We start from the raw sequence: 13071 nt of genomic DNA, 5'->3' as shown, positions 1-13071 counted from the left end.
CCCGTTATCCCACAGCCTCTTCGGGAAACCTCAGCTGTCCTCCCCCGCAGCCGCGGGCCTATGAGGCGAAGTGTGTAACCCAGGTGATGCCGCATCACGGCGTTGACCCTCGCGGGGCGGGCACCGGCCTCCACACACGGCCTCCACGCCACCCCCGCCCCCCATCCCCATCCCTGGCCACCACAGAGGTTAAACCACTCCCGCCTCGCTCGCAAGGCCCATGACTGGCCGTACGGTTCAATCCCCAGTCGCTCTCTTTTGTTCCGATTGGCCCGATCTCCCGTTTGTCTTCGTAGGAAGCCTCGCCCTTCTTTTTTATCCCGGCTTCCTCTCCCCTCCGTCAACCCCCCCCCCCCCCCCCCCGTTACTTGCACACTCTCCCACAGCTCTAACCTCTCCTGCCTTTCGGGTTTCTGCGGTGTGGCTGAGGGCGACGGCCGCCAGCCCGCGCCCGGCGGAGGCGGTGGCGCTGCGATCAGCGCAGAGCGGAGCGGCACCGCGCGGGCAGAGGTTCCCCCGCTCCACCCCCGTACACGCGGGCCCGCCAGTGAGGGAGGGAGCGGGAGCCTAGGAGCGGCAGGCAGCCGAGCTGAGCCGCAGAACCAGGCGCGGCAGTAGGGCAGGCAGGGGCGCAGAGGGGCTCGGAGGCAGTGTGAATCATCTCCCACACAGTCCCTCGCCCACCATTTACTCCGCTCGCTCGATCGCTCCCTCCCTCCTCTCTCCCCCTCCCTCCTTCCCTCCCCATCGCCTCAGACTCACTCGTTCTTCCTCTCCTCTCCTCTCCTCTCCTCTCCTCTCCTCTCCTCTCCTCTCCTCTCCTCTCCTCTCCTCTCCTCTCCCTCTTTCCCCTCCTCCTCCCCTCTCCGCCTTTCTCTTCCCTCTCTCGCCCCCCTTGTTCCCTGTCTCCCTTCTCCTCCTGACACTGCACTGCAGCTGCTCCCAGCCCAGTGCTGCTCGCTTCCCTCCCTCCTTTCCTTTCCCTTCCCTCCCCCTGGGTGCCAGATAAACAACGCGCGCAGCATCCTCGACAATCCCGAGCTTAGCTCTACATTTTCGAAAAGGACAAGAGAACGGGACGAGCCCCCTCCCCTCCTTCTCCTCCTCCCCCTTCCTCCTCCTCCTCCTCCTCCTCCCCCCCCTTCCCTCCCTGCCCCCCCCATCACAGAAGGGAAGAGACAATTCTCCTTCGAGCAGCAGCAAACATGATGGCGGCAGCTCCCATCCAGCAGAACGGGACCCACACCGGGGTTCCCATAGACCTGGACCCGCCGGACTCCCGGAAAAGACCGCTTGAAGCTCCCCCTGAAGCCGGTAGCACGAAGAGAACCAACACGGGCGGTGGGTATATCCTCTGTCACCTCCCCCCCTTCCCCCCCCCCCCCGCCCAACCCACCCACCTCTCCTCTTCCCCTACCTGCCTGCCTCCCCCCCCCCCCCCATTCTCATTTCTCTAATGTTATCATTCATCAAAATGGCGTCGATTTTCAGCATCTACCAGCCTTTTTATTTAATATCCACGCTGGGGCTGCACAGCCGTGACCCTACGGAGATTAGGAGGGAACACAAGGGGCTTCTGCTGCCCAGCTATCTCCCTCGGCTGTTTAACGATGCACGAAAATAAATGGCAGCTGGAAGGAGACGGCAAACGCACTTTCCTCCTTCCACATCCTCTGGGTCGCAAGTTGAATTTCACCCTTGCCGTGCGTTTTCCTCCTCCTTGGCCTCACTTCTATTGTCAGCGCATACACGGCCTGTGTTTGCCGTGCTGGGGGCAAGAGCTGGCTGGTGGCGGGGGCGACTCGCCGCTCGGCTGCGGTGACTCGCTAGTTAACATCTTGCTCTTCCTGGAGGAGATGAGTTATAACGGGACCAGCATCTCCTCCCTCCGTTTGCGCTGGAGTCGTCATAACAATGCACTGAGGCGGAGGTGAATTTATTTGCCCAATATTAAGAGCAGCCTTCTGACTGTCCGTAGTGCTTGGTACAGCCAGCTGTCTTAATACGACTGTCACACACAGGCACTTCATGAGACGTTTACTGTCTCAAATAAGAGAAGTAAGGTGAACTGGGATCGTTGCATCTGCTTAGAAGAAAATGCCCCCAACTTTGTGAAACAGATTTCATGATAAAAATCTTGATATCCATGCCAGTAGCACGTTGCCCTGTTGACTGGGAAAAGCCTGAGGAAGTGGCATACTCTTTATTTGCCATGCACTTTTTTTTCTGGAGCTGGTTACAGAAGGTCCTTAAGCCTCAGTGTAGCTGGATTTAGTGATATGGTGAGAGGGCACTGACAGTTGTGCAGTTGCCAAATCAGACTAGGAATCTTTTTTATCTTCCTTCCCTCAATTCATCCAATATATATTTTTTTTCCTGTTCTGTTTGTGTGCTTTAATGGTAGTAGTGGATAGAGGACTGGCGTTGTCTATCTCATCACCTTTGAAATAAGTGACTTAGGCTTTTGATCAATTGGGAAAAATTCTTCTTAATATCCTTTAATTAATGAGCTTAAAAGAGATCACTGTCGCTTAAGAACTGCTAAAGGAATACATCAGGATTACTTAGGCAAGTGATTACATCCACACCATGTTGAGTTGTTTTCTTGGCAGTGGCTGAAATGCTTGGAATAAACCCCCACATTTTGGGTGGGTTATTTGGTATTGGAGTAGCCGTTTTTCTCACTTAAGAAGAATGCAGGCAATAGCTAATTGCCATTCTCATGTGTTTGCTAATGACAAACAAATAGACCATCAGAATTTACAATTAATTCCTTTTTAGTTTTGATATTTCTTTTGCAGTATTTTCAAAAAAGGTTGTGGTTGTCACTGGGCATTTTCGTGCAGGGCTTTATTTTTTTTAAAGAAGTCTGATCATTTAGGTGTGCTGTGGTTACCATTGATAAAATGATACTCTTCTATGAAATTAATAAGTTTATGTGGATGTTTTAATTTGCTTGGAATAAACATGCGTATTTTAAACTACCAAAGAGATAGTCTAAATGTGTCTCGTAGAATGACGCAACTGGTTAGATGTAAATGCGTGAATTACTATATGAGCTTAAAGATGTAACATTTTGCTTGTTTATGGGTCTAGGGAGGAAAAATCAAAGTTTGTAAGCCATATTAACCATGCATATCTCAATTTTTTCAGAGGATGGACAGTATTTTCTAAAGGTCCTCATACCTAGTTATGCTGCTGGATCTATAATTGGGAAGGGAGGACAGACAATTGTTCAGTTGCAGAAAGAGACGGGGGCGACCATCAAGCTGTCTAAATCCAAAGATTTTTACCCAGGTAGGTGCAAAAATTAGCCAGTATTTTTAAATCCCAAGGGATGTATGTACATGTCAGTGTGTTTCATATATTGACAACTAAGCTTCCACTGCAGCTGGAAGCCTAATTTTGTAGAAAAGTATGTTACAAAGTACAATAGTGAATGCAAATGTTCTCTCTGTCTTGATGTATGGAATGGACAAGGCACTAACTGCTTGTAATATGTTTAAAGATGTTTACAATGTTTACGTAAAAGAATGTTTTCAATAACATTTTGATTGTTTTTTGTTAGTTTAAAAAAAAAACCATTTAAGGAACCAACTTGACAGCTAGCATAAAAATAATTGTTCAGTTGAAATTTCCAGACATTGTAATGACAATTAAGCTAGAATGAGTAAAAATGAGAGGCTGCCTCTTACAGAATGAGCCATTTACTTTAAATCCATTATATGCCTTATTTTTGCTTCACTGCTTTGTTCATTGGCTCTGGAGTGAAGAGGACAAGTGCTGCTCTTTAGATATTCTTTATATTATGTTTATCATGATGGTGGAAAAAAACTACTATAAAAGTGAAATACTTTGGATGGATAAATGAGTAGTTTACATCAACTGTATTAGTGCAGAAGAAAGAAGTTTTTTATATTTGTGCAAAACAATAATAAATATCTGATTTAGCATGTCTTTTACAAGATTTATGAAGAGGGAATCTTCTGTCATGATATACAAAATTTTAGCTTCTGCAATTAGCTGTTTTTTTTCCCCAAAGATGAAAACATTAACATTACGTAATTGAACTTTTCTCCAGAGAACTTCTAAAAAACTCATGTATTTGATGTTTTGATTGTGTTATCTTGACAAATAACTGGTGATTCAGAATGGAATTCACTAAATGTTACTGACTTTTTTCTATTAGAACCGATTTGTATTTGATCTAGTTTAACAAAATGACTGAATTGTACAGATTAGCAAAGGCGGTTGGTATGGATGCAAACAGAACACTAACATTGGAGTATTTAGCTTTCATGTCCTCTAACTTTAGTGTGAGGCATAAGTGGATAATTTTTTATTAATGGGATGATTGTGGTCTGTTTACAATTATTATTTTTGTGGAAATTTAATGTACCTGTTGTACATCTCCTTAATTAATGTAGTTTATAATACTTAAATGTCAAAGATTAAAGCGATGCATGCAGATTTTTTCCTGTTGAAAGATACAGCTTATGAATTGATGCTTGTTGTCTTTATTTTCCTTTTTTTTTTCCTTTTCTTTAGAAAGTTAAAAAAAAAAAACGATCCCGTATCTCGAAAGGTATGTTAGAGAAGAAAAAAATCAATGTAGAATTGTGAAAATTCTTGGAACAAATAAAAACATTGAAAAGAGCCTGATTGCAGAATTAATAACATAATCTAGGTAAAGAGCTGCAGTAGTAAATTAAATTCACTGTCAATAGATGAAAATGAAATAGTTTTTCTGCATTATACATGAGGTGGTATCACATATGCAACGATGTTACAGAAAATTGGTGTTTATGAAGAATATTCCAAATACCAAATTACAAGCCTTTTCATTTTACTACAGTTTATTTACACTCGGAAAGGATACTTCAAAGATTAGATCTTTTCTTCAGTGCAGCATAGTTCTTCTGTTTTCTGATTAAATCCGAATGATATATTTTTTTGTGTGGCAAACTGTAAAGTGTGGATGTAGTAGCAGAATAACCTTTGAAAAATAAAAAATAGAAAGCTAGCATGACATGAGTAAAAACGTTTGACACAAACACATTCTCTCTTATGATCAGTAGCAATAATATAAATAACCAGGGCAGGGAGGCTCAAACAGTTTCACTGTAACAGGTGCAAATGAAATTCCGTTTTGACTTCATACAGTGTGTTTTGAATTTGCAGCCACATTGTGCCTTATAGAAAAATAAGTGTGTAAGGAAGTTGACGAATAACCTGCTAAAGCATGGAACAGGGATAAGAAATGGATTCCAGTGTAGCTAGCTTTCGCTAGTCTTCCTGTTTGCCTTTGACCACCAGCCCATGGAATTTTCGGAGGGCCTGGCATTCCCTGAGCTGATGACTTTTGGTTTTCTTCCAGGTTCTCATGCTCATAGAGCATTAGGGAATACAAACCTTGTGAAATAACTAATATAAAGATATGGTTTACTATTTGTACAGAGTTTCTTAAACAATTACTCTGTTTTCCTTATAGAAGTTACTTATTCTGTACCTCAGATGCATGTGACTCTAAGTGTATTTAATGTATGTTTTGCTGTGGAATATTCTCTTGACAAAGTTTCTGTGAAATTTTTCTGTATTTCAAAAAACTTTTAGCACAGTCTGAGAAGTTACTGTTCAGAAAGGAGGAAGTTGGTTGTGATACAGAAGTCATGAATAGTTCCTATGATCTAATAGTATTCTTTTTTTTTTTTCCTCTGTGATATAGGACTTCAGTGTGCAGACTGATTTCTGTTGGAATTATTTTTGTGCATCAAAAGGTGACATAATTATTGAAGAATTATATGGCAGCTCTAATTACAAGAAATTGAAGGAAAAAACAGCTTTGCAATGAACATTTTAGTTTACAGAATAGGAAGCAGTATATAAATACATTGCTATATACTACAGTCTTTATTTTTTCAGTACACAATTTATTGTTCTCTTTTTAGCTTACCAGCTGACTTTTTCTAATTGTCTGGGCTTCTGCAGTTTGACTTTGATTATTGTGCTTAGTCTATCGCTGATTGTCTTCTGTTCAGACTTGTCCCCCTAGATTAGTGAAAATAAAATTTAAACGGGAAAATATACCCTACTTTTAAACTAAATGGTGCTGATCCTTTTTGCAGAGAAGTACAGACTGTGTATCACTAGTAAGTTCTAGTCCAAAATTTAAATATAGACGTAGCCATGCAACTTTAATATTAATGAAGTGAACTTCATAGAGAAAGTGGCTATTCTGTGAAGATAATTGAAGGTATGATTTTTGGTTTGAATAACATTTTAAAAAGAGTATTTCTGTTTTATTAAGCTCTCATTGTCTTTTCTGTTTCTCCATTCTGAATTATAGTGAGTACTGGACTGAAAATTACTCTGGAGATATATATATATATTTCCCATTGGCAATTGCTGGCGCGTGCCCTCCCTTGCTTTCTTTCTCCTGCAGTCTTGCTCACTCTCTCTATGCTCCTGCCCCGGTCTCTCACATACACACACATGCGCGCACATGCATGCACTGAATTGTGTTACATTGCATCGTGTTGTTTATCTTGCAACAGGATCTTGCCTGATCTGAACTTGGTGCTTGAGTGAATTTGAGCTTGATCAATGTTTTTCATTTTATTGGCATGTGAAGTCATGTGTGTACTGAAATTAGATCATATTAAGAGCAGAGATTAATAAAAACATAGTTAAATGGGGATAAGGTTTTACTGCTTTTAAGAATAGATGAGCTGAGTTGCTTATATACCAGGTTTTTAATCAATAGTGATCTAAATGTTTGGAGACTATAAAAGGTGGGAACTTCCTTCCAGGCCTAGTGTAGAGAGTGTATGAAGTCTTATGTGGCTGTGTTATGTTTTTACTAACTGACTTGTATTTGACATGTTTTGCCTTTGAATATGAGATTCTTTGAAACATTAATGTATTATGGGAGATAGCCTAGTTGATCTTTGTGCAAGTGCCCTTTTGAAAAGTCCATTTTTCTGACTCTTAAAAAGATTTTGAATGCATTGAACGTATAAGTAATACAACTTTACAAGAATTTATAATTAATAAGTTCACTTTCTGACTTCATTGCTCCTTTTAAACTGTTAGGAAGGAGGATAGTGTATTATATCCATCTCGTTTCACCATTATTATTTCCTTTTAAATAATAAAGGAATTGTCATGTTAATTTCTAACTCTTAAAAATAACCTAAAGTCTAGTAGGGAAAAAAGTCTGTTTTAAAGATCAACACTTGAAATAACGTTGAAGTGAAATACTGCTTTTTCTGCCATGGAAGGGAAAAAAGATTAGTGAGTTAGAAGCAAGAATGGCATTAGTTATTAGCTATCTGTTGTCATGGTTCCTTGAAGGTGGTTTGTCATACGTCAATAACTGCAGCTCACTGTTTTTCTTGATGGTTCTAATCTTTTTTTCTAAAGTGTAAACGTTATCTAATTGGAGACTTCATAAGTATATATCTAAGATTTTCCAAATCTATTATAAACATTCACTTAGATGAGTGACTTCAGGAATAATGAGACTGAGGAAATTACTGAACAGTAGTATAGATTTTGGAGGTAGAATCTAGAGCTGTTTAGGTTTGTAAAGTAATCACTGGAATCACTGTTTTTTTCTACTACTTTAAGAAAGACCAACCACCAGAAACCCTCCAGTGTTGATTGCCAGCTGTTCAGAGGGATAATTCTCAGTTGGACAGTTGTCTGTTGCCTGGTTACTGGAACAGAATAAAAAAAAGCTTGTTAGCCAGCAGATCTTTAGTATTTTACGTTTAAAAGGAAGCTGAAACTGAATATGTAACTTGGTATGAGCTTGAGATTGTTACATATCTAACTCTCGTAGTGTACTATCACTTTGCAGCTTCTCATTTGGTAAGCTTAGAAAAATTTTGAGTGGTTTTTTCAGTAGAAATTTCGCACTGAATTTCTCCTATGTGTAGGGACTTATGTTAATGAGTGAATAAACTGACATAGCAAATGGCTTTGCTTTGCAACAAAGTGCTGTGCCTTTTTTCTTGTATAAGAAAGGTTTAAAACAACTTGTGATAGGTTTAGAATGATTAGTCTAACTTCTAAATGATGCAGACTTACTATATGTGCACTGCTTGGCAAAATAAAGAAGCGAGAATGGTTGCTTTCACAGGGAAATGCCATTTTTAATAATTTTCAACTTCTCTTCTGATTGCTTTTGGCTCATTTTCAATATAACTGAAACCCAATGGTTCTCAGTAGTTTAGAAAGCTTATGTAAATGAAGGTCAAGAAATAATTAAGAATATCTACTTCCTGGACTCATGCATTCTGGGAAAGATAAAGCTCAAACCACCAAAACCAAAAAAATAAGAAAAATAGCTGAAGTTGATATGCAGTGAAAAATTTAAATTTTTCTCTTCACAATGTTTAACATTTCCATATAGTACTTCAATAGTATTTTGCAAGTAGATCTAAGTTTTAATGGATGTTTGACAGAACATAGGTCTTGGATCTACTGCTTAACAAATATAAACAGGGAATGTCTGAGTCTCTTGTTTTCCTCTTCTACCACATGCAGGAAGACAAACACTTTCTCTTCTTAATTGATGCAACTTTTAACAAGCCATACCTTTCTCCAGTGATCTTTGATCTTGTTCATTCTTGAATTAATTGCAGTAGCTTAGATATTCTCCTCAATAGTTGGCAACAGGCTTTGTCAGTGATCAGTAGTTTTTTTGGCCAGGGAAGAAAACCTTGTATTTAGTGAATTTGTCAGACTGGCTTTTAGGAATGGAGCATAGAGGCATTTGAGAGGAGGACTTGTGCCTGATTGCTGTCTCATTTCCGTCTTTGGACACAACTCCAGCTAAAAGTTAGGCAACATCTGTAAAGAATTAACTGGCAAATGTCTTTGGCGGTCATCATTGCATCCTGCAGCAAGTGCAATCAGCTTTGCAGTCCATCTTAAAAAGTGATTAGTTTGGTTTTTAACATTTATCGGTAGGCCAGTGGGAGTTAATGACTTGGTGAGGAGTGTGGTAGGTGTCAGTTGTCCAGTGTTGGAATGCTGCAGGTAATTGGGCTGGACTGGTGAGAGCTGTGGCAGCGTGCTTCTCACGTTGCACTGCAGCTGCTGTTGATCTTAATTAATCTGACCCTCAGAGGCTGCAGTGTCATGCTATAAACCAGAATACATACTAGAAATGAAAAGGCTACTTTTTTGACTTATTGATGTTCATGTTTCTAGGTAGGCCTTTTGGTTTTCTAAATGAATTTGTTTGACGCTAGCATAAAATTCTTAATGTACTTCAATTGAAAGCTGTAATACTTTTTTTTTTACTGTTTATCAAATGTGTCTGTGTAGAGTAATGAATCTGATAAACATATTTTTGAAATGTCACTGTTATAATTGACTCAGCAAAATTATTTATGTTTATTCTGACAACAAATGCAATTGTCTGTGAATGAAAAGAATTATATTGTTTATGTCTGATATGAATTTCTGGTGTACAGTATGCTCTGTAGTGGGGTATGCTTGATGCTCTTACTGGCTAGCTTGGTCTGTGGTTCTTTTAAGGATTTCTAGTAACGTGGAAACATAACACTGGAATTCAGTTTTTGTCAGTTGGAATATAGGAGTGTGTTGTGCATATGTGAGATTATTAATTTACCGTAGATACGCTATCTTCTTTCTGACTGCATGATATGGCTTTAGGAAACTCACATTCCTTACATTCACCCCTGTATTCAGGGCCATTTTGTCTTTCCATCCACAAAGGAAATAGCAAATCAGAGTTTAGCCTAGAGATCTTTTAAATGCAACATGGCAGACTTACAAGGTTCTGTTCCATCCTATTTTTGTTTCAGGGGTATCTGCATCCCATTTCGTGGTTATTCATAACATCATAAGGATTAACTATGTGCCTTGTATTTTAATTTAAAAATAGAGAAATGATTGTCAGGATACTTAATAAGACATGTTAAATATTTTAATAAATAATAAACGATAAACTAAATTCCCACTCTCACAATATAAACTTGTTTTCATTTTAACATTTTTGATACTTCATTATGGTTGAATCTGATTGGGATTTACTTAGTATTAAATGTGCTGTTCTTGATTTTAGCTGAGCATTGAAATTCGTTTGCAAGTACTTAACTGGTGTGATTGAAATATCAGTTTAAGCCAATATTTGGAAACGTGTCCATGGAAGTCAATGCTAACATACCTTTGTAACTTCTGAATATGAATTTATCACTCTTTGCTTGAGGTAGTTAGGAGTGGAAACTATTGAGCATTGACCTTCCTGACTTCTGAATTGTAATCAATTTTGTGTAAGGTTTAAGTGTTTTTCATAATTGATGGACAAAATTAAGTCGCCTTCATGAAGAGTCAGAGAACTTAGTGTATGAAGTAGCTGATGTACTAGATAATGCTTCAATGATTAGTATAATAGGGATAATATTTGAAGTTACGTGTTACTCATCTGAATGATCTGGGGTCAGATCTCATGTAAGTGAGGAAGAGATGCTGCCCTTGTGAACTTATGCATGTGAAAGTAATTACGTAACATTAGCATTTATAAGATACAAAGAAACATGACTCGACAAAATTTCCTATTTGCCTGGTCGTGTAGGTTTTGATTGTGAAAAGCCTAAACATCTTTTTTTCATCATTGATCTCTCGCTGCATCCTGCAGGGCCTGTCATCTCAGCATTGACAGGATCAGATGAAAAATACAATCGATGTGTTGACATTTTTTTGAGAATCACTCAGGTAAGATTACTTGTTATACAGAACTACAGTGAAATTCATGGCTGCTGCTAATGTTTCACCAGTTGGAGCCTTTGCATTCTCAATCATTAATTAAATTAGATACTGAGGTTCTCTGCATGTTCCCTTGTTTCTATTTTAAAAGCACTTTTTGTGCCTTGCTCAGTGCCATTTAACTCTCTTGTAATCTCCCACATAAAGAGCTTCACACATTTGTACTATTTTCCCCCACTTTGTAGAACGACACCTGTTTGCTTGAATCAAGAATCATAGTGCACATCTCCAAAGCTCTTGGAAGACTTGTATGTACATGTATTTTATTTTATTTTCAAGTAGTGACTTTAGTTAAAGAGTCTTCATTGGCAATATGGGGAAGAAAATTCTTTGTAGAGAACCAGATAATCAGAGGCAACAGCAATTTATCACCCTCCTAGTGTGTTCTAAACTTTGAATTTTAAACTGTACATGAAAAAAAATAGAAATATTTAATTGAATGTAAAACTGTGGAGTATTTATTTTTGTAACATAATTATTAAAAATACTTAAATGAAGTCAGGGACTAGAAAAGTAGGAAATGTTCATTCAGTTGGAGTCATTGAGCATCCAGTTTGCTTATGGAATTGAAACTATCAGAGTGTATTCCCAAAGATTTGGGCAGTGAAATACCATGACTGTGAGTTAAGGAAGAGGAAGACCAGTTGAGCCATATGCTGAATTGGAACTTGTTCTAACTGAGGTTTACATTTCTGGAAGTGCCAGAGGGTTGGTAGGATAGTGTATAGTAATAGTAGCAGTAGCAATTCAGGTGCTGCAGCATATATTGTTTTGCCAGCAGTATTGAGCTGGAGTTATAGAATATTTACGTTTTATTGTAATCTGGCAGCCTAGCAACAGTTCTCCTGAGGAACAAACAAACAAACAAAAAAAACCCAAAAAAAGAGCAAAGAGAAATGGGATGACTTTTTAGCAGTGTATTGACCTGGATTTGAAGAAGACTTCTGTGGAATAAGGGAGGCTCTTCTACCATTCTGTCTGTGCTGATTTTCAGAGGTCTGCAATTAAATGCTGCTACTGGATGCCTTAAAGCTTTATAGAAATGATTTGTTGCAATGAGAACTGTTAGATGTAGAACATGTATGGGGTTTGTTTTGTCTTGCATGTGTGTGCACACTTCATTCTTTGTGTGTCTTCTACTTAGTGTACTAGATGAACACTTGGCAACTCTGTCAATCTAAAGTAAAACTTGAACTTCCCAGGAACTCCTTACATTGTTTCCTTATATTACTTCCTAACTTCTGAGTCTTACTGTGATGTACAGCACACCTGCCACGTTTTTGTTGAGATTACTCTTTGTCAAGCAACATATAATTTCTAGCATAATGAAATGCTCAAAAAAAATAAACTTTACAAAGATTTTTTTTTCCCAGGGGTGTAAATTGTTATGATTTTGTTTAGGTTGGTAATGCCAAGTGCTCATCTAGTATTTGCACTGCTTTTAACAATTATACAATATGTACTATATGATTTTATAAGCTGTCTTGTTCTTTATGGATTTACACTTGTGACTAGCTGTCATAGTAAGTGCCAACATTATGCAATTAGTGAATACTTTTTTTTTTTTTCCCTAGTGAATTGATTCCAAATAATCAGAAAAAAAAGACAGGGCAATTTTGTTCAATGAGGAAGGAGCTTCTCTAAAAAGAAAGTTACTGTGTAGCCAATATGTCTTCACTTTATATATTTTATTTGGTGTTCTTAATGAGTCCTTTACCTAAATAACTAATATTGACAAGGAGGAGGAAACAAGTGGTTCCTCAGGTAGACAGATTTTAAATCAGTTTGTTAAAAATACTGTTTTTGACATGTATGAGAAAATCCACATGTAGTTGTTAGCCTCAGAGCTTTAGTCTTGTGTATTCTTGAGAAAATCAATGCAATGGGCAACTGTATTTGTCCTCTAGGTTTCCTATATCTTGTAAAAACAAACTCCCCACAGTTCATGCAAATGTTCTATAACCTTCTAGCCTTAGAGACATAGAGTGAATAATGGTAGCAAGGTCAATGTTTGAATTAGATAATGTATTTATACTTAATTTAATTTCAATTTTTAAATGGTATTTTGGTTAGTGAATAATCATTATCTTTTCCAATGGCTCATGGTTTTGATAGTACTTCCTATGTGGATAATGTGGGGGTTTTATGTTCAGAAGTAATTCCAGTTTTGTTCTTCACACTTCATTAGCTTAGCATTTTCTCATTTGGAGGGTACAGACATGAGATGGGCACAAAATTTAGTCATCCATACTTGTACAGTAAGTACCTTGA

At 38.6% G+C, this 13071-nt stretch overlaps 1 protein-coding gene across 5 annotated transcripts in view; it reads left to right on the top strand.

Annotated features, from left to right (window-relative positions):
* The first annotated feature begins 413 nt into the window (after nt 1-413).
* The window catches only part of NOVA1 (NOVA alternative splicing regulator 1), a 138779-nt gene continuing 126121 nt past the window's right edge, over nt 414-13071 (top strand). The window contains exons 1-4 of one of the 5 annotated variants that reach the window (XM_061998416.1): nt 3277-3297; nt 4549-4585; nt 5726-5777; nt 10673-10749. Coding sequence is in view for 2 of the 5 variants with exons in the window: in XM_061998415.1 (XP_061854399.1) it covers nt 1206-1341; nt 3154-3297 (280 nt within the window). In the remaining 3 variants the exon portion in view is untranslated. Of the gene's footprint in view, nt 1342-3153; nt 3298-4548; nt 4586-5725; nt 5778-10672; nt 10750-13071 lie in introns of those variants that run through there. The other 4 variants (XM_061998415.1, XM_061998422.1, XM_061998417.1 and 1 more) reach the window with 4 other exon arrangements.

This window comes from Colius striatus, chromosome 6 (assembly GCF_028858725.1).
Source record: "Colius striatus isolate bColStr4 chromosome 6, bColStr4.1.hap1, whole genome shotgun sequence".
NCBI classification, from domain to species: domain Eukaryota; kingdom Metazoa; phylum Chordata; class Aves; order Coliiformes; family Coliidae; genus Colius; species Colius striatus.
The sequence above is the reverse complement of the archived record's forward strand: the minus strand, read 5'-3'. Positions and strand labels throughout refer to the sequence as shown.